The following is a 20561-nucleotide window of genomic DNA, read 5'->3' on the forward strand; positions in this document are numbered from 1 at the left end:
CTGCACTGTAGGCGAGTAGATACTTTTCAGCCCGTGCTGCTCACTGTATTCCAGTGAAACGCATTAACCCATCACTCGTGGATACAAAGCATAAATAAAATATGTAATAGTTAATGGTGGAAGTAAAAGTTAATAAATGAAATAAAGGTTAATGGTATAAAATTTCAGGTAAGATTTTTGTTTATAATTACTTGTAAAAAACACTGTGGCATCCCAACCATAGAAAACAGAGCCTCAAGAAGACTGAGTGTCTTGCCGTGGTCCCAAGCCTAACAGGTAAGGAGAGAAGTCAGGATGGGAATTGCTGACTGCAAAGTCTACACTCTCCAACAAAAGCCCTCCTGCATTGTTCTCCTCACTAGAATCTTCAGGCTTATGCTTAATGGATGAAATAAGACCCTGTCATCACTTAAAGTTAGAACTGGTGATTTCTAGCAACTGAGAGAGTGAGGAGGACATAAAAAAATAAAGTGTTAGCAGCTGGGTGACTTGAGGATCAAATTGTAAACCACATACTATGATTTATTCGTCTATAATATGGAGATAGCACATTACAGGGCTGTTATTCCTTATTAAAAGCACCTAGGCAGGACTTGCCTGGTGGCACAGTGGTTAAGAATCCGCCTGCCAATGCGGGGACACGGGTTCAAGCCCTGGTCTGCGAAGATCCCACGTGAGTCTGCATGCCACAACTACTGAAGCCCGCGTGCCTAGAGCCCGTGCTCCACAACAAGAGAAGCCACCGCAATGCGAAGCCCGCATGCCGCAACGAAGAGTAGCCCCCGCTCACTGCAACACGAGAAAACCCGCGTGCAGCAACGAAGACCCAACGCAGCCAACAATAAAATTAATTAATTAAAAAAGAAAAAAGAATCCACCTGCCAATGCAGGGGACACGGGTTCGAGCCCTGGTCCGGGAAGATCCCACATGCCGTGGAGCAGCAGCCCTGTGCCACAACTACTGCCCGCACGCCTAGAGCCTATGCTCTGCAACAAGAGAAGCCACCACAATAAGAAGCCCGCAACGAAGAGTAGACCCCACTGACCGCAACTAGAGAAAGCCTGCGTGCAGCAACGAAGACTCAACCCAGCCAAAAATAAATATTAAAAAAAAAAAAACAGGCAGAATGAAACATCACTCCTTTACTGCCTTCATCTTTCCTCCACACATACTTCTATTTAGCCAAAATCTAAGGTGGTTGGTCTTAAAAACCAGTCATTTCTTTTTTGAGTAATGTGTTTTAAATGATGGGTTGCAATCAAAAGAAGAATTTTAATAAGTATTATATGTCCTAGATCACATTGTAAAATATACGTCAATTTGGGTGATGGTTAAACACTATTGTAGGGTAAATAAGATTATATTTAGAACCACAAGAGCAAAGGCACGTTGTAATTCCATGACATTGATGGACTCATTAACTGATGTGAGCCTTGGTTTCAGCCAGTGTTATGTGAAAGCAGCTATTATATATAAGTAACTCGCACGTGAGGAAAATTTTTATTCCAAAAAGATTGTACTTTTTTCTTCAAAAAAATTTATTTTTAGAGTGAGAACATGTCACTATTTTAAAATCCTGGTTCATTCAAGGTAAGTAGTCTTGGTACAGGATACAATTAAATCATGATATACTTCAGTGATTTTATACTGAGTCACATACTTAATATTAAGGCACATTGTACTCAATAAAAAAATAAGTGTTAAGTTCTTGAGCTTTTAAATTAGAATTTCATAAAGTGCTTTTCATAAAGTCTTATATATTATAGCAATTAAGTGTATATAATTTCATTAACAAAGGCACCTTGAAAAGTATTGGCACATGGCATTTTGTCTTGCCTTTTTTTTTTTTTTTTTTGGTAGTTTCAAAGTTTCTTCACATCTTCTCTTCCATTTCACTTAAATTTTCTTTAATAACTCACCATCTGAACAGCCAGCCCCATTAATAAGGTGAACTTCAACTATCACTTTAAAGGTCAAGTTTTAGGCAGTTATAGGAGTTTAGCAATTTCTTTACTGTACAAACTGATTCCTAACGATTTAAAGAAAATTATATTCGAGTGGCAAATTTGAACCAATAGACTAATTCTGAGTCCATGATTTGAGATGGTGTATTAAACACATGTTTTATCTTCAGGGTTTTCTGCTGTTTTCTCAGTACCATCTGGATATAAGTTGACAGCTGTCACAGGCATAACATTCACTTTATCCAACTGAAGAATTCCTCTGAAATAAAAAATTAAAATTAAAGTAAGATAGGGTTACTTCAAGGTTATAATTAAATATATACCTGATGTTAGGTAATTTTGCTTCATTTAGTTTATGATGGTTATATAAATCCTAAGTCCAAAGTTCACTTTAACCAAACTGATTGAGGGAACAGAAAGGAATAAGAGGAAGTTCTTTACCTGGTACTGTAGGAGATGACAGGGTAAGTTACAGATCTCCAAGGCAAACAGAGTCCTAGATTTGCACAAGTTGGGCAAAAAGACTAGGCCCAGGCATCTTTCTAACCAGTACTCCAGTGGAACGCAACCTTAGATCTTTAGACAGCATTTCTCCTTCTGTTACTAAAATACCTGACCAGGGAGATCTTTGGATTGGATCCAAAACCCTGTATTGCAAGCTCAGTATTACCCTAATTGGAATGTAAACAGAAGTTGTTTATAGACCTGAACAAGCTGATTCTGAAGTTCACAAGGGAGAAACTGCAAGAATAGCTGTCACATTTTTTTTAAAAAGAACAATGCAGAGAAGAGACAGTTGCCCTAACCAGCTAGCAGAGAATTTATTAAAACACTTTATTAAATTAAAACCATGCTACTAAAAAAAAAAAAAAAAAAACTATGCTACTGGCACAGGAATAGACTAGATCACTGGAAGAAGAGAGTCCAGAAACACGGGAATTTAGTTCATAATATAAGGTAATATTCCAAGTCAATGGGCAATAGAACAATGGCCTCTCTGGGAAGCAAAATCAACTAGCTCAAACAATACACAAAAGTGATGGTAAAAACTAAGTTTTAAGAAAACAATGTAATTTTAAGATGGGAAAGGTCTATTTGAGAAAAAATTAAATCCTAGAAGCCATAAAGGGAAAACATGAATTGCCCTGACCCCAAATTTAAAATTTCTGTATGACACGGAATACCATAAATAAAAGCAAAAGACAAATCACAGTCTGGGATTTAAAAATATACATAGAGGCTTCCCTGGTGGAGCAGTGGTTGAGAGCCCGCCTGCCGACTCAGGGGACGCGGGTTCGTGCCCCGGTCCGGGAGGATCCCACATGCCACAGAGCGGCTGGGCCCATGAGCCATGGCCGCTGAGCCTGCACGTCCGGAGCCTGTGCTCTGCAACGGGAGGGGCCGCGGCGGTGAGAGGCCCGCGTACCGCAAAAAAAAAAAAAAAAAAAAATACATATACATATATCTGCAATACATATTCTGTATGTATAACAGACAAAGGAGTCCTACATGTTAATGATTACAAAAGGCAATACAACTGAAAAATGGGCAAAGGTTCTAAATAGGCATGTCACAGGAGAAATATATACAGCTAAGCATCACAAAGATGCTAGACTTAGCTAGACCTAGACTAGTAAAGATGGTAGTAAGAAGAAAATGGAAATTAAAATGAGATTTTTGTCCACAGTATAAAAAGCAAAAAAGATTGCTATCAGGTGTTGAGAAGATGTTAAATACATGTACTCTGACCCAGTAATTTCACCTTTTAGGACTCTATCCTACATAAATATACATGTGCAAAGAGACATGAACATTTAAGAATATACACTAGAGCATTATTGGAAGTAACATGAAATTGGAAATTACCTAAATGTCTAATGCAGGTATGGTTATATTATGGCATACCCATACTGTGAACACTATGCAGCAATAAAAAGAGTAAGTCCATATATGTATTGATAGGAAAAGATCTTAAGCCCATGGTTACCAAACTGCACTGAGACCCCTGGCATGGCTCACAGAGGTGCTACAGAATATTTAAAAATTTCAAGACTTCTTCAAACAGAGAAAGAGAAATATCGTATGATATTGCTTATATGCAGAATCTTAAAAGAAATGATACAAATGATCGTATTTACAAAACAGAAACAGACTCACAGACTTAGAGAATGAACTTATGGTTACCGGGGGGGAAGGGTGGAGGGAAGGCACAGTTAGGGAGTTTGGGATTGACATGTACACACAGCTATATTTAAAAAGAATAACCAACAAGGACCTACTGTATAGCACAGGGAACTCTGCTCAATGCTATGTGGCAGCCCGGATGGGAGGGGAGTCTGGGGAGAATGGATACCTGTATATGTATGGCTGAGTCACTTTGCTGTGCACCTGAAACTACCACAACATTGTTAATCGGCTATACTCCAATATAAAATAAAAAGTTAAAAAAATTCAAGGGCTTCCCTGGTGGCACAGTGGTTGAGAGTCCGCCTGCCGATGCAGGGGACACGGGTTCGTGCCCGGTCTGGGAGGATCCCACATGCCGCGGAGCGGCTGGGCCCGTGAGTGAGCCATGGTCGCTGGGCCTGCGCGTCGAGCCTGTGCTCTGCAACGGGCGAGGCCACGACAGTGAGAGGCCCGCATACCGCAAAAAAAAAAAAAAAAGAAAAAGAAAATTCTAGACTTTATGTGTAATACTAGCTTGAAGGTAGTTCACGATTTTAACATTACATTGTACTACACATTCTTTTTTCAATGAGGTCTCATCTTTGCAAAGCTGGATTTTGGGCAGTTGTGATAAAAAGCAAATACAGTACAAAAAACTAATGTTGAATGGGAAATGAGGGTGGCAGTGTCCAATCTGATTCTAAGATATGAGTATTGTGTAGTGCCCTGTAGCTACACAATCCCATTGGTAAGTTAAGAAACAAAAAATATTTTTTCTTTCAATTTTATTTCTGGCCTAGGTAAGGGCACCAAGAAAAACTTCCTGGCACATTTGAGAGCTATGAACCAAGAAAGTTTGGGAACCTCTGTTATAAGTGAGTAATACAATTTGTGGGACAGTTAAGAGTCTAGATTGATAAACAATTATAAGTATCTAGTATACAATTACATCAATACACAGAATTTGGATAAAAGATGCATACCCAAACAGTTAACAATTAAGACCTCTAGATACAAGAATTAAAGAACAGGGAAGTGAAAAGGTACTTTTAACTTTCTGTATTGATAAAATTTCTACTACCAGAAAGAATCCTCAGTACAATTGCCAATGACAGAGTATATTGAAAATTAGGTTTTTAATTTTACATTGCATTTTTTCACACAGAGGAGCCCATGATAAATAAAACATTTGGTAAAAGAACCATTTAAAAATTTACAACACTGTTTTCTATGTAGATTTGCATAATAAAGATCAAAAAAAAAGTCCTGAGCTTCCTGGCAGTCAAAGGAAAAAGGAAGAAACTATTAAGTTATAGAATTTTCATTATCAGAAAGAAATGGGAAATGGGAATTCTCCACGGGAAACACAAACTAAAAGGTAGGAGGGGCACTAATATTTCTTTACTCTCATTTGCTCTGTTTGTATTATGACTTTGACCTCTAACAATCCTTTAAGGGAGGCATTAGTTCAGTGTTACACATGAAGAAATGGAAATTTTGAAGACCTCTTGACAAGCAAGTGGAAAAAAAGCGAATGTTTAAATTGGGTCTATTTTTTAAAAAAATAAATCCTATGGTCTTCTCCACATAGTCCAATGTAATTTAGCTAAGCCAAAAATTGTGGTCATCAGGCTTCCCTGGTGGCGCAGTGGTTAAGAATCCACCTGCCAATGCAGGGGACATGGGTTCGATCCCTGATCCGGGAAGATCCCACATGCCGCGGAACAAATAAGCCTGTGCGCCACAACTACTGAGCCTGGGCTCTAGAGCCTGCGAGCCACAACTACTGAGCCCGTGAGCCACAACTACTGAAGACCGCGCGCCTAGAGCCCGTGCTCCACAACAAGAGAAGCCACTGCAATGAGAAGGCTGCGCACCGCAATAAGGAGTGGCCCCCGCTCGCTGCAACCAGAGAACAGCTCGCGCGCAGCAAGGAAGACCCAGTGCAGCCAAAAATAAAATAAATAAAAATTAAAAAAAAATTGTCATCTCTATTGAGATTTACTTCTAGTAAGACGACTAAAATGACTATTTAACTTGTAAAAATGCCAACAATAAATTCATTTTTTAATTTATAAAATAATTTCTTACAGTTAAAAAAAAAATCAAGCTGTACAGAAGGGGAAAAAGGGAAGGTTCTCTCCACTCCTGCTCTCATTCTCACTTATTAGACATAACATCTCCCTTGTCATTCTGGAAATCTTCTGTGCATTTATATACATATACACATACTCTTCTTTTACCCAAATTGGATGATACCATTGGGCAACTTTTTTCCCCATCTAATACATCTTGGACTTCTTCCTTTTATTTATTTATTTATTTGTTTATTTTTTGCAGTACGCGGGCCTCTCACTGCTGTGGCCTCTCCCGTTGCGGAGCACAGGCTCCGGACACGCAGGCTCAGCGGCCATGGCTCACGGGCCCAGCCGCTCCGCGGCATGTGGGATCTTCCCGGACCGGGGCACGAACCCGTGTCCCCTGCATCGGCAGGCGGACTCTCAACCACTGCGCCACCAGGGAAGCCTGGACTTCTTCCTTTTATAAGCCACACAGAATCCCACTGCATGTGTGAACCATTAGCTATCAACCTCCACCTATAAACAGTTCAGAGGTTTCCTCTTTTGCTTTTGTTTTTTGTTACAAGCAGTGCTGCCGTGAATATCCTGTTAGTCTTCAAAAATTTACTTCATTTTAAATTGATACTTTGGGGTTGAAAATAGTGAAGCCCTCTTGTTTCATTTCTTTCTTATTATACACATTGCCATTTTCCATTATAGAGATTTGTTTCCTTTCTCTCTCTAATAAACTAAGTTCTTACACAGCAGAGTTTGTCCTATCCACATATGAATTCCCAAGACAAGTGTCTTGACCATAATAAGTATCTAATAAATGTCTTTTAATTTTGCTAACGTTGAAAGATGGGCTAGAACAAAAAACGATGTTATTTTCCCTCCCAATTCTCTTATCCTTCCTAATGTTTATATTTACCACTCTGACATAGAGTAAATACAACTACTTTTTAATCATTAAAAATACTAAAATTGATCCAAAATAAGAAATACTTACTTGTATTCACAAACTGGGAAAAGCACCTTTAAGATGGTTATTACTATAACTGCTCCTATAATTCCAACCACCATGACATTCAAAAACATAAAGAATACTGGGAAAACACTACACCAGAACCTGCACAGATCTTTTCTGAACTTTTCCATCCACTGACACATCACCTTTAAAAAAAAAGGGTTTTGATTAGATATGCAAGTTTCATTTGAGCTCTAAGAAACTTTAAAAATTATGTTCTAGTTTTGGGTGATGATAACATTATATACCTTGACTGTGGTGGTGGTTACATGGGTGTCTACACTTGTCAAAACTTATCTAACTGTACATTTTAAGTGGGTGTATTTTATTTTTAAATGTACCTCAGTTATTTACAATTTAAAAAATTATGCAAAACAGGCACAGAAATGTTGCTATACTTTACAATTATTTACACTGCTGTCTAACTGTAAACCAAGTGAAAATATTGCTAATTGACAAGAAGAAGGCTAGTCCACTTACATAAAATGGACCCGTCAACTATGTGTTTCCAATATTTGGAGGACAAGAGACAGAGAGACAGAGAAACACATCAGTCGCTTTTGAAACAGACGGGGCATTCACTGTGCACAAAACCTATTTCTGTACTTAAACAGTGACAGAAGAAACTCAGGTGTGCTTTGATGGCATGGGCTTTGAAGAGTCTGTTCTTGGGCTTCCTTGCTCTGAAGGAGATGGGGCAGACAGTGAGGGCGCTAGAGTTCAGGCAGCACAAAGTGACCCCACGTAAGCAGTCCTAACCTTCAGTGAGAATCTCTTCAAAGAATCATCTCTGGAATCCATTTTGACTAACCACAGATCCTGCTCATTTAAATGTAAATTATTCCGAGTGAGGGGCCTAGCTAACACAGAGATTCCAGGATACTCTCTCTGAACCCAGAATATCTTCCCAGTCAGCAGTATAATGTCACTAAGAATATACAAGTCCCTAACGGTGCCAGCGCGTATTTACATTTGCACCCATCTTATTTCGGTCCTCACAACAACCTGACGAGAAAGGCATCACTTTACGGACTTTTGCTGTACGGATAAAGGAAAAGGTTAGAGAGGCTAGGAACTTGTCCAAGATGATACAACTAGTGAGTGGCAGAAGCAGGATTCAAACCTAGGCAGTCTGATTCCAGAAAGTACACTCTTAACCAAGTGTGCTTAGTCACTGCACACAGTCCTGAGGGGACCATGCATGTGTGTTTGTGTTAGAAGTCACAGAATACTAACAGACAAATGGGGACATGAGAAAGCCTCTGAAATGGAAGATCCCAAACAAAATGAAATCTAATGCCTTAATCATCATTATCTGACTACATTACTAAGTGAAACTTGAAAAGGAAGACAGGAATACCTAAAAATACCACAGTAAAACAGTGCTGAGTTCATTATTAACAATCTCCCATGGATCCAATCCTCATGGTTTCCACCTCATTTTAAATGCTGATATTTATTTTCTTTACCATAACCATAAATGCTTGTAGTACGTATAAAGAGAACCCCAAACGCCTGATTTACCTTATACGAAGACGGAGGCTCTGCTCTGAGAGGAGTTTCAGGTAATTTGCCAGGTAAAGCGTCTTCATTTACAGTGGTTTCCACATTCCTGATAAGATACTGGCTGGTGGTCTGCAATGAACTAACACTTTCTCCTGAGGAGGAAGAGCCAGGTTACCAAAATGCTAGGCATATGCTGGTGTCCCTCCCACCAGTCCTAAGACTACTACACCAGTAACATTTCAGATAGCAAGAACATACATTTTTCCAGGGGAGAAAAACAAACATTTGATTGTTTAGCTTTAAATGCCAGAAAGGAACCCCAAATTTAGACAGTTAAAAGGGACCTACAGCAGTTATGATTCTGTCACATAGAAAGTCAAATTTTTTCAAGTTCTGTGTTTCAGTGGGAAAAATGGATACTTCCTCCTCTAAATGAACTTAAATGAATGACATTCTTATTATGTATTTTGTGATGATTACCCAGAGTAAGAGTAGATAGATGATTACAGCAAAATGTCACTCTGTAATCAGCATTGATCACATTCTGCAAAGTCCTCAAATGGATATATAAAGCAATACATGTTACAAAGCATTTTTAAGAGAAGCTTACTTCGAAACATATTAATTATGATTAAAAAGTTACCAACTAAAGAAATAATTTCCTTAACACTTTAAATAATGGTATTTTAAAGTACCTTTTTTGGAGAGGTTGGGAAGGGTAAATAAAATGTCACTGTCTCGGGAAATCGAGTACAGCATGCTTTCTTCCAAAGGCAGGGTGTAGTTTGAACGTCTGAGTATTCCCTGATTCTTAACTAAAATATCTATTTCAGTAACGTCCTTCTGTTGAGCCTATGAGAAAATATAAGCAACTCTTTACTTTAAATAATGGCACAAGCTGGTAAGAAACTAAGACTGAATTTTCCTCCCTGATTTCTGAAACTAAAAACCTTGTCCTAGTCACACACAATTCCTCTTTCTTCCCCCCCCCCCCACTTTAAGGCATTTAATTTGCAACTTTAATCACATTCCTGTGTGCTCACTATTAGAGGCTCGCTCTCAGTTCCATTTCATTGACTTAGAGAGACTTAGCCAGAGGAAATGGCAGCAGAGCTACGAACCAAATTCAATCTCTTCACTTACTTGCTCTGTTTAATGATGTTTACTATATTTTAAAGTGATATAAACATGTGTGAATAAACATGTATGAATATGATCTTTTTTAAAATTAAGACTTCAAATGCTAAACAAGTAAAAAATTCTGAGTGACTGGATACACGCAACACTAACGTAACTTTTTTCCTTATTAAGTCAGAAATAAATAGTAAAATAACTGAACACATGCATAACACCGAGCACAAATCTTTATAATTTAATTCTCAATTAGTAAGCATACTATCTTACTTGTTTTCCATCAATCTCTACTACCTCTTCTTGAACGACAATTAGTTGCAAACTGGAACCAGATGTCATAGGCCACTCATGAACTAAAATCCTTACACTGACAATTCCAGAATATCCTTTTTCCTCCAAATTTTCCAAATTTTCATTCTTCACTATAAAAAAAAAGTAGTGACAGCTCTGAACAAAAGTTGCCACCAAGTCAGTTGCTGCATTTGATTATTTTGATGACATTTACATGGATCGAGACAGTTGTATACCAATATCTTTGCCTTTCTTCATCTCTGACCTCATATTGATGCTTCAGATCTATGAAAACAAAGACAACCTGACAAATCCTTACAATCCTTATACTCATTTGAAAAGGGGAAAATGCTTGATGGCCTTTATGTTTTGTACCGAACTCCACACTAGCCACGTCCTTCCTATTCTTTTATATACACTGTCAATGAGGAACCGACAAGGCGTTAACTATTTACAAAGCAGGCCAGAAGACACAGACAATCCCATGTTTAAGCAAAGTGAGCACGTTCATCCATCCAGTCATTCGTTCACAAAATCCAGTGATAGAAGGGGCCCAAGCAGTAAGGACACTTGAGGCTTTTCTCAATCCTGTCTCCAGTAAGCGACTCGTTACTGTTGGAGAGGTCAGGAATGGGGAAGAGGGTGGGAGAGCCCTTAATGACTCTCCACTAGTGGACGATGGGGTAGGATCAGCTACCGGCCCTCCTCCTCTCTAGCTGAGAATCCCCGCCCCACCCTGGCAGTGACGGGGTGTAGCAGTTGCAGCTGGCTTATAAAGCCAAGAAAGTGAAAGAGATAGAAAAAGACAAATCAATAGAAACCAATGAAACTGCCGCAAAAGAAGCATTTTGCTTCTGTTCCTCAAATGTTATTGTCTGAGAATTACTTGCCAGAAAGGAACCCAGATGAAAATTCTGCATGCATATCCAGCTATTTAAAGTGATGCTGTGCCTTTGCAGAGCTGTTCCCTTGATCTAGAACGCTCTCCATGGGCTTCCCTGGTGGCGCAGTGGTTAAGAATCCGCCTGCCAATGCAGGGAACACGGGTTCGAGCCCTGGTCCGGGAAGATCCAACATGCTGCGGAGCAAGTAAACCCGTGCACCACAACTACTGAGCCTGTGTTCCAGAGCCCACGAGCCACAACTCCTGAACCCCAGGCGCCTACAGCCCGTGCTCTGCAACAAGAGAAACCACCGCAGTGCGAAGCCCGCGCACCGCAATGAAGAGGAGACCCCGCTCACCGCAACTAGAGAGAAGCCCGCGCGCAGCAACTAAGACCCAACACAGCCAAACATAAATAAATAAATTAAATTAAGTTTTAAAAAATGTTATAGAATGCTCTCCATTATTCACTCTCCTCCCATACATTTTTAATAAACTCCTACTTGGGTAGTTCTAGATACCGTATCCCTACAATGCTGAGTTCATGCCTTTTTTTTTAAGCACTAACTTTCTCGTAGTGTAGCTCTTAGTTTAGAAACCTGTCTCCTCAACTAGGCTGAGTTCTTTGAGAGAATGCATCAAGTTTATTGTTCTACAGCCTTTGTGAATCAGTGATTCCACCCAGAATTATAAATACATAATTTAAAGTAAATATCCTATCATAAATTGTCAATAATGTTCAGACACCTGGTTGAGTGGTTCTAAATCCTAACTATGCATCAGAATCACCAGGGAACAGTATAGATGCCAGAGCCTCACTCTAATCTTAATAAATCAAAATCTCTGGGGGGTATAGACTAACATTTGTAATTTTTTAAACAGGTACAGATATTTTTATTGAGAAACAAGTGGCCTAACCCTTGGTCTCAATCTTCCTTGACTTCTCTATTTCTGTTAATAAACCCACCCTTCTCCAACCTACCAAGGACAGGAATTACTAGGTTACCTTTGACTTCTTCACCCTCATCCTCTGTATCCAGTCAGTTGCTTCCTTTGGACCATTCCAAAGTATCTCCTATATTTGTCCTTTCCATCTCCACCTACCTCCCCACCCAATGTCTAGTTCATTAGCTACTTACTATTATGATACTTACCTATTCTCCCCTTCTGTAACCCCTCCCCCTTCAAACCATTCACACCACAGCACCAGATTAATCTTACCATGACATGGTTTTGATTATAGTCTCCTTGTGCAAACGCCTTCAGCAGCGCCCCCGTGACCTCTTTAGTGGTTCTCTGCCTGGTCCTCCTTCTTCAGGCTCGTTACAGTGTGCCCTCTCTCTAGTCTGCCTAACTTCCCTCACATCATCTGAGGCTCCTAACTGGAAAACGTCCCTTCTCTCGTGGTCCATGTCAGTGTTTTCACTGTTTACCCATCAGCCTCCCTCATGGAACAGTGGGCTCCTCGTCAGCCTAGTTGTATGCCCAAAGGCCAGTGCACGAGGACACAGATTCAATGCATGAGAAAATGCAGTCATATAAATACATCAAAGCAGGGACCCTTCAGACTCCAAAGCTGGTACTGCTGCCGTAGAATAAAACTAATAAGAACAAAAGCCCTCCATATTCTGACTTTCCCTACTGAGGTAGACAGCTTTCCCAAATGGCTCTCAATGACCCTTGCCTTCTGACGTTCACGCCCCTGTGTAACTGCCCCCTGCCGAGTGTGGGCTGGACCTAGTAACTTGTTTCTAACAAACAGAATACAGCAAAAGTGCTGGAACGTCACCTGTGTGATTAGATTATAAAAGACTCTGACTTGTGTCTTGCCGGTACTCTCTCCCTGACACTGTCTCTCGTACTCTCACTGATAAAGCCAGCTGCCATGTTGTGAGATACTCTACAGAGAGGCCATGTGGCATGGAAATGAGGGAGGCCTCCAGCTAACATCTTGTGAAGAACGGAGGCCTCAGTCCAACAGTTCACAAGCAACTACATCCTGTCAACAACCATGTGAGTGCGCTAGGAAGCGGGCCTCGCCAGTCGTGCCAGAGCCAGAGAGCCCAGCTAGGCCAAGCTCAGATTCTTGCCCTGCAAGAACTAGGAGATAATACTGACAAAGACTACTAACTTGGGGGTGAAATTGTTACACAGCAGTATAACTAATGTATCTACAAAGAAGAAATTTTTTTTAAAGAATTAAGCATAGAAGACTTTTTGTTGTAGTTGCATTTAATGTTTTAAAGATTCTTATAACTGATAAGATAGGCTTTTACTTCCACTTTCAAGGAAATAAACCCTGTGCAACTGGGATGACTAGAAAGATGACTATAACAAATAAAGCAGCCAGACTGCACTCCACGTCAACTTCCTAATAAATACAGCATCAGTGGAATATTCTTCAAGCCAGTAATGGCTCTTCCTCTCCTAGCTATGATGGATTAGCTTGTAGCACACCAAGTCTCTCACTGAGAACCACTAGAAAACATGTAAAAAGATAAACACACAAACAGACACTCAAATCTGCACTAAAAAAATACTAAGGGGAATTCTTTAGGCAGAGGGAAAATAACCCCAGAGGGGAACACTGATATTCAGGAAGGAATGAAGAACAATGGAAAGGGTAACTGTGAGGGTGAACATAAATGAATACTGGACTACAGAAAACCATTAAGTATAATTATGTTGCTTAGTGTTTAAGAACCCAAAGAGTTAAAATGCATGACAATAGCAACACAAAAGCAAAAAGGGGGTAATTCCCTGGAGGTCCAGTGGTTAGGATTCAGTGCTTTCACTGCCATGGCCTGGGTTCAATCCCTGGTCGGGGAACTAAGATCCTGCAAGCCACGTTGCGCAGTCAAAAAAATAAAAATAAAATTTAAAAAAGCATAAAGGGAATCAATGGACTTTACATGTTCTAAGGGTCCTACATTGGTTGGGAAATGATAAAAGTACTAGTTTACTGATCTCAAGGGTAACCATTAAAAGAATAGTAAAATAATATAAAAACCAACAAGATAGAGGGGAACGACGAAACAAAAAGTAAATAACCCAGAAGAGGGCAAAAAAGGAGAAGAAAAAGAAACAGAACAGGTGAGACACAAATAGGAAACAAATAAGAGAGAAGATCTAAATCCAAATACATCAGTTATTACATTAATGTAAATAAATTAAAATTCCAACTAAAGACAGATTGACAGCCTGGATTAAAAAAAAAAAAGAAAGAAAGAAACCACAAGTATATGCTGCTTGTAAGACATTCACCTCAATTATAAGGACCCAGGAAGACTCCAAGAAGATGGAAAGATACCACAAAGCAATCCACGTCCCTCCCCCATGCCTGGCCAAAAAGCAGTGATTAGTAAAATAATACAGATAAAGCCGATTTCAAGGCAAGAACATCACTAGAGATAAATAAGGACATATTATAATGATAAATGAGCGGATTCACCAGGAAGACATAACAGCTCTAAATATGTATGGATTTAGTAATATTGTGTCACAATATATAAAGCAAACATTGACAAAACTGAAAGAACAGACAAATATACATAGTGGAGATTTAACATACCATTCTCAGTAATTGATAGGGCAAGGAAAGAAATAAACAAAAAAATCAGTAATTCCATAAAGGATTGAACACGATCAACAAATCTGACCTGACATATATAGAACATCATATCCAACTAATTACATAATTAACTTTTTTTCAAGTACACACAGAAAACAACATTTACTAAAACTGACCATCTGCTAAGCCATACAGCAAGTCTCTAACTTCAAAGGGTTAAAATTATACAGATTATATCTCTGATGATAGAGATGGAATCAGTAAAAAAAAAAAAAAAAAAAAAAAAAAAAATCCCAAAATATTTGAAAATTAAGCAATATACTTCAAAATGACCCACAGGATAAGGAAATATCACAGTAAATAATTAGAAAACACCATGAATGGAATGATAATAAAGATATATAATGAATTAAGTATAGGATACAACTGCTCAGAGAAACATTTACTGCCTCAAATGCATATATTAAAACAGGTAATAGGAATACTATACAAATTTTTCATATCCTTTATTTCATTCAAATAATGGCACATTCCAATGTAACATATTTGCTTGTCTTTAAACAACTCAAGATTTTAAAAGGTTAAAAAGGAAAACATTATATGGACATAAAGGTGGAAGAATCAGAAAGACAAATCACTTTTCTCTTTATTTTTTACAACTGTGATAAGCACTCCTCTGAAGATTTTGTCTCTTGCTTGTAAATCTCCGTTTACCACCTCCAGGCACATTCTTACATTGTTATCAACCTACCAGACATGAAGTTCCAAGCAATGCCAATCTCATGACAGAGAAAATGTGAATATGCCAGAAATATAAATATAAAGTAGGAAAAGAGTACACACAAGTGTTATTATATACTCTAGTAATGATGTGTAGTATTAATTTGAAATGGAAATATTTAACATCAAAGAATTGTGTTTCACTAATTTAGTATTATTAAAAATAGAACAATTACGGAAGTAATTTAGCAGTACTTACCTATCAAAGTCTGACAGCTTATTCGGGTTACACCACTATTTACAGGGAAGTCATTTACATATACCTGTCCACTCTCATAGGTTATGTTAAGAACAACCTTAAAATAAAGCAGCATATACATTAATTCCAATGGTTTACAAATGATGACAAACTCTTCATGTCAAAAATACATTATCTAACTAAATTGGATATAGAGATAAAAAAATAAAATAGGCTGCATGATACTTAGCTAAGTGATATAATAAAAACATAACCAAAAGAGACAAACCTGTTCTTTAGATACCTCCCCATCATCTTTCAGGGTAGTTACATTAATTCTGATGCTGTCCTGCAAAACAAATATACAAATTGGGCAGGTATGCGTTTCACAAACTGAGAATAACTCAGTTCTTTTTCTTCTCCCCTCAGTTATACTTATTGTATGATCACTTACAGCAACATTAAAAGACCACTTTTAAAAACTCATCAATTTCATCCTTACAGCCTTTTAAATACCCTTCACAATTCCAATTTTTTATAAACTATATACTTTTCCACTTAATTATGAAATATATCACATATCTGAGCATATAAAATGCAAATATAGAGTTTAAAAGATTAACACTCACATACTTACTACCTAGGTTAAAAACTAGAATGTCATCCACACCTTAGAAGTCCCCTGAATGACCTTTTCTGTCACATTCCCCTCATGCCCCTCAGAAGGAATCCCTATATTGTCTTCTATGTTAACATTTCTTCCTTTTCTTTATAGTTTAACTATCTGTATTATCTCTCTCTAAACAACATATTGTTGTTTATATGAGTGGAATAATATAATGTATTCTTCTGGAACTTCTTTCATTTAAAACTGTTATGTATGCAGCTGTAGACATTTATTTACAGCATTGTGTAATATGCCATCAAATTGTTACCGATTTACTTAACTGTCCCCTATCAGTGGACATTTGAAATGTTTCCAACTCTATTGTTTTCATATACAAAGTTTCTCTAACCCTTCTTACATGTGTCCCCTAGTGCCCGAGGACAAGGTCTTTCAGTGCACAGCTTCAGTGCCTCTCAAGGTATGCTCAAAAGCACTCTGCTCAAATATTTAAGTTTACTCATGACATGCTTACTACAGACAAGAAAGCATTATTCTAAGTAATCAGAGTCACAGGAACTATGATTTGTTATCTGTAAATCAAATTCTTTCCTAAATATATTCACAGACAGACATTGTTATCATAGAATGAAAACAAGACTCCCCTTAAATACTTTTTTTGTGAGGGTATTCTTAATTTTGAAAAGACAGAAATTATTCTAAACATCAAACCAATATACAAGTGTATTTCTTGGCACTGTGCGCAACTCCAATACTTTATATATTTCTAACAAATGAGAGACCAAGACTGAGTGATTTTATGAGATTGGCTTGATTCCTGGGACAACCTGAGGAACAGGATTCTAACATGTAAATTCATACCATTTATTCAGGATGACTTTGGTACACTTCCCAACTCCCATAGGAGCCCAGGAAGCTTTAGGACTAGTGATTCCTCAGATCCAGCCTGGCTTTCTCCTGGCCCACGCTTATCTAGAATTAAGTGTGGGCTAGAACAAATAAACTCATCTCTAGAACAAACTAACATTCAATAAATCATCAAGTTGGTGGCTGTATTGTTTTATGCCCAAATTCCAGCCAAGAATTCATTCCTCTTTTCAAACTAGAGGATCTGTTTGAAAACTGTAGACTATAGTGCTCTTCTAATAGCCCAGAGATAACCGTCCACTCATGGTGTTATGAGAAACCTTTTTATAGCTTCTGCCGTTCAAGTAGAGAACATACACTATATTGTGAGTAATTTATTGCACTTACATACATCATTTGCCCAGTAGAAATATGCGGTTTGTAAAAGACAATTAGCAGACTGTATAGCGCACTATATTTTCCAGAAAACTAACTTCAATTAAATTCCTTTTGACCCTCTTGAATGATTTCATATCAGGGGAAACTCTCACCCCTTACTGCCTCCTGACCCAAAGTTCAGAGCCAGCATATTTCTTGTTCTTCCTGAGAGCCTCTGACTGAACTGAAAGTTCAGGCTTGTCAGCCAGGGCAGTGTATGCTTAGAAAGTGAGTGGCAGAACTGAAGTTTCTCCCCACTCATTTTCAATTCTCCTCTAATTCCTTCACTCACAAGTGCCCATCTAGAAAAAAATGGCTTCCTAAGGACAAAGGTAATAGATACCTGGTTTAAAATAAGTCTGAGGGAAATACATGAAATACTTACACATATAAGAAAATAAGTGTCCTCTGGATGCCTCCCTCTCTTTGGTGACCAAGTCATTTTAATATTAGAAGAATGTACTGTAAATTTTTTTTTATTTCACAATCTTTGTAACAACTTTTCCCCAAATTTTTAAAAATTTCACAATCTGTGTAACCTCAACTTCTGACAACTACATGTGTAAACAAAACATAAAATGCGGGACTTCCCTGGCGTCGCAGTAGTTAAGAATCCACCTGCCAATGCAGGGGACACAGGTTCGAGCCCTGGTCTGGGAAGATCCCACATGCTGCGGAGCAACTAAGCCCATGCACCACAACTACTGAGCCTGCGCTCTAGAGCCTGAGAGCCACAACTAGTGACCCTGCGTGCCACAGCTACTGAAGCCCGCGTGCCTAGAGCCCGTGCTCCACAACAAGAGAAGCCACTGCAATGCAAAGCCCGTGCACTGCAATGAAGAGTAGTCCCCGCTCACCGCAACAAGAGAAAGCCCGTGCTCAGCAACGAAGACCCAATGCAGCCAAAAATAAATAAATAAATTTATTTAAAAAAAAACACAACAGAAAAATGCTTATAACACAATAAATATGAGTCACTGAAGAGATACAAGGAGAATTTTTCTGACTTCAACCAGTTTTCTTACAGTTAGGTCAGGCTGGATACAAAGATGAACAAATGAACAGATGTGTGTAGTAAAACATAAATGGTAGTTTAAGTTGGCATTATTCAATACGGTATCCACTAACCACATGTGGCTATTTACGTTTAAGTTAATTAAAACTAAATAACATTTTAAAAACTCAGTTCCTCAATCACACTGGCCACATTTCAAATACTCAGTAACCACAGTAGTCTAGTGGCTACTGTAATGGGGAGAGCAGACATACATCATCACTGCACAAAGGTCAACTGGACAGCTCCTATCAAATATGCATGACCACTGTAAAATTCTTTCAAATGTTCTGTACATTAAAAATTTTTCACAGTAAAACTTTGTGAAATCAAGAGGCCTCAGTTTCCCATATACACCTTTCCAAGGAATGAGATTCTCCTTCTAGTTGCACACCATTCATTTAACCTATGAAATTCTGAGTGTAGATCTGGACCTTCCAAAAGTAGAAAGAAGTCATAAGGAGAACTGAAATGATGAACTCACTAAGAGCCCCACGGTGTGGTGTATTTTCAGCTTGCAGTCTAAATGCATTTTTTTTCATATTATAGGAACAGACTCAAATGTCTTTCGGGTTCATAAATAACTATGATGAATCTTTAAAATCTGGAAAAGGGAAAAACAATGTCTCTATTTCCAGAACTCTAGGAATTATTTCATTTTTATTTGGTCTCTTGATCTCACAACCATATTTCTGAACAGCTGCAACTGTGGTCCACATACTTCAGATATAAGTGGTTCTTAGAGCTTGGGATGCTGTGGCTTCTTGGAATGTCCCAAGAGAACTGAAACTAAGATATGCTATTATTCTACCCAGGAAGGGTAACGTCGTAACCCTCACCCCTGAATTTTGAGCATTCAAGTCTTGATATAGTAAGAAAAGGCGCACCTATGTCGTTTCTTTTCATTCTGGGAAAATCGCATTTTAAAGTCTTCAGACGCTTCCCTACCACACATTGAATTAATGAAAGGCAAATACTGGTTAATTCCACCCGGCCAAAGCAGTAAGAACCAGCCACCCTTCAGGACAAGCATGCAGTGGTCCCTAAACTTTAGCCGACCTCGGGATCACCTGGAGGGCTTGCTGCAACAGACTGCTGGGTCCCCACCCTAGAGCTTCTGATTAGCGCGTTTCTGCCAGGTTCCCAGGGGATGCTGGTGCGGCTGGTTCCACCGCGCTCGAAGATCCACTCCTCTAACAACTCCCGCCAAAGGGACGACGTCGGGGTCAGCGTTGGCCTGCAGCCTCCCTCCCTCTCCGGCCCAGCGACCCGGCTGGCGTGCACCCGGAGCCCTGCACGCCGGGGGAAGGCAGGCATTCCTTCCCGCCGCCGGCCGGGGCAGACAGGTGGCCCGGAAACGCTCGCGCTCGCTCTCAACTGAGCAACTTCCACGTTTCCCCAGCACTTCAACACTGCCTCGCCCCAGAGCCCGGCTCTTTAGGCGCCATTACAAAAGGCTGAGATCACTAGTGATCCGCTACTTTCGACGGCACACCCCCATCAGGACTGCAACTGCCTGGACTGCCGCAACAATCGGGTTCGCTGCGCCGCGCTGAACCTCAAACTGAAGAGCCTCTTTTGCGCTCTCGCCTCCCCCATCCCCTGCCGCCTCCATTTCCTTGGCTGCTTCTCCCCACTCCCGCTTTGGGGGCCCGGCCCCCAGACCACGGCCTGCCCGCCGGAGGTGGGAGGCGTCGATGGGGACGCCGCAGTCCCACGTCTCCGGTCCCGGCTTCTCCTGAGGATCCCGGCAGAGCCGCGTCCGCCGTGCCCTACCTTCGGGGCTCGGGGCAACAGCGTCGGCTCAAAGGTGCCCGTCGTCAGCCAGCCGGTGACTGGCAGCGCCGCGACGATGATCAGTCGGAGGGCGAGCGGCGCCCGCGGAGCGCCCTCCATCTTGGACAGGCCGGCGGCGGGCGGCTGGCGTTGGGGGCGGTGCGGGGGCAGCTGGGAGGCGAGGGCCGAGCTGGCCCGAGGGGCGGGGCCTTTAGGAGGGGAGGGGATTGGAGGGGCGGGGCGGGGGCGGGGAGAAGGTGG

At 40.0% G+C, this 20561-nt stretch overlaps 1 protein-coding gene across 3 annotated transcripts; it reads right to left on the bottom strand.

The window, feature by feature from the left end:
- Window positions 1-1485: 1485 nt before the first annotated feature.
- GINM1 (glycosylated integral membrane protein 1) lies at window positions 1486-20480 on the bottom strand. 3 transcript variants are annotated; one of them, XM_049695193.1, is made up of 9 exons: window positions 20301-20475; window positions 15851-15910; window positions 15583-15679; window positions 10129-10280; window positions 9420-9576; window positions 8741-8876; window positions 8189-8249; window positions 7201-7364; window positions 1486-2224 (listed from the first exon to the last, which is right to left on the bottom strand). In XM_049695193.1, the coding sequence occupies exons 1-9, from the start codon at window positions 20418-20420 to the stop codon at window positions 2113-2115; spliced, it is 1059 nt and encodes a 352-aa protein (XP_049551150.1). In that variant the 5' UTR covers window positions 20421-20475; the 3' UTR covers window positions 1486-2112. The 3 variants fall into 3 exon arrangements, 2 of the variants coding, with proteins under 2 accessions (XP_049551150.1, XP_004263776.1); XM_004263728.4 differs by lacking the exon at window positions 8189-8249 and having other exon boundaries at window positions 8743-8876; window positions 20301-20472; XR_007470449.1 differs by lacking the exon at window positions 1486-2224 and having other exon boundaries at window positions 7226-7364; window positions 7699-8249; window positions 20301-20480.
- Between the last annotated feature and the right edge of the window lie 81 nt (window positions 20481-20561).

The sequence above is a fragment of the Orcinus orca genome, chromosome 12 (genome assembly GCF_937001465.1).
Source record: "Orcinus orca chromosome 12, mOrcOrc1.1, whole genome shotgun sequence".
NCBI lineage: Eukaryota > Metazoa > Chordata > Mammalia > Artiodactyla > Delphinidae > Orcinus > Orcinus orca.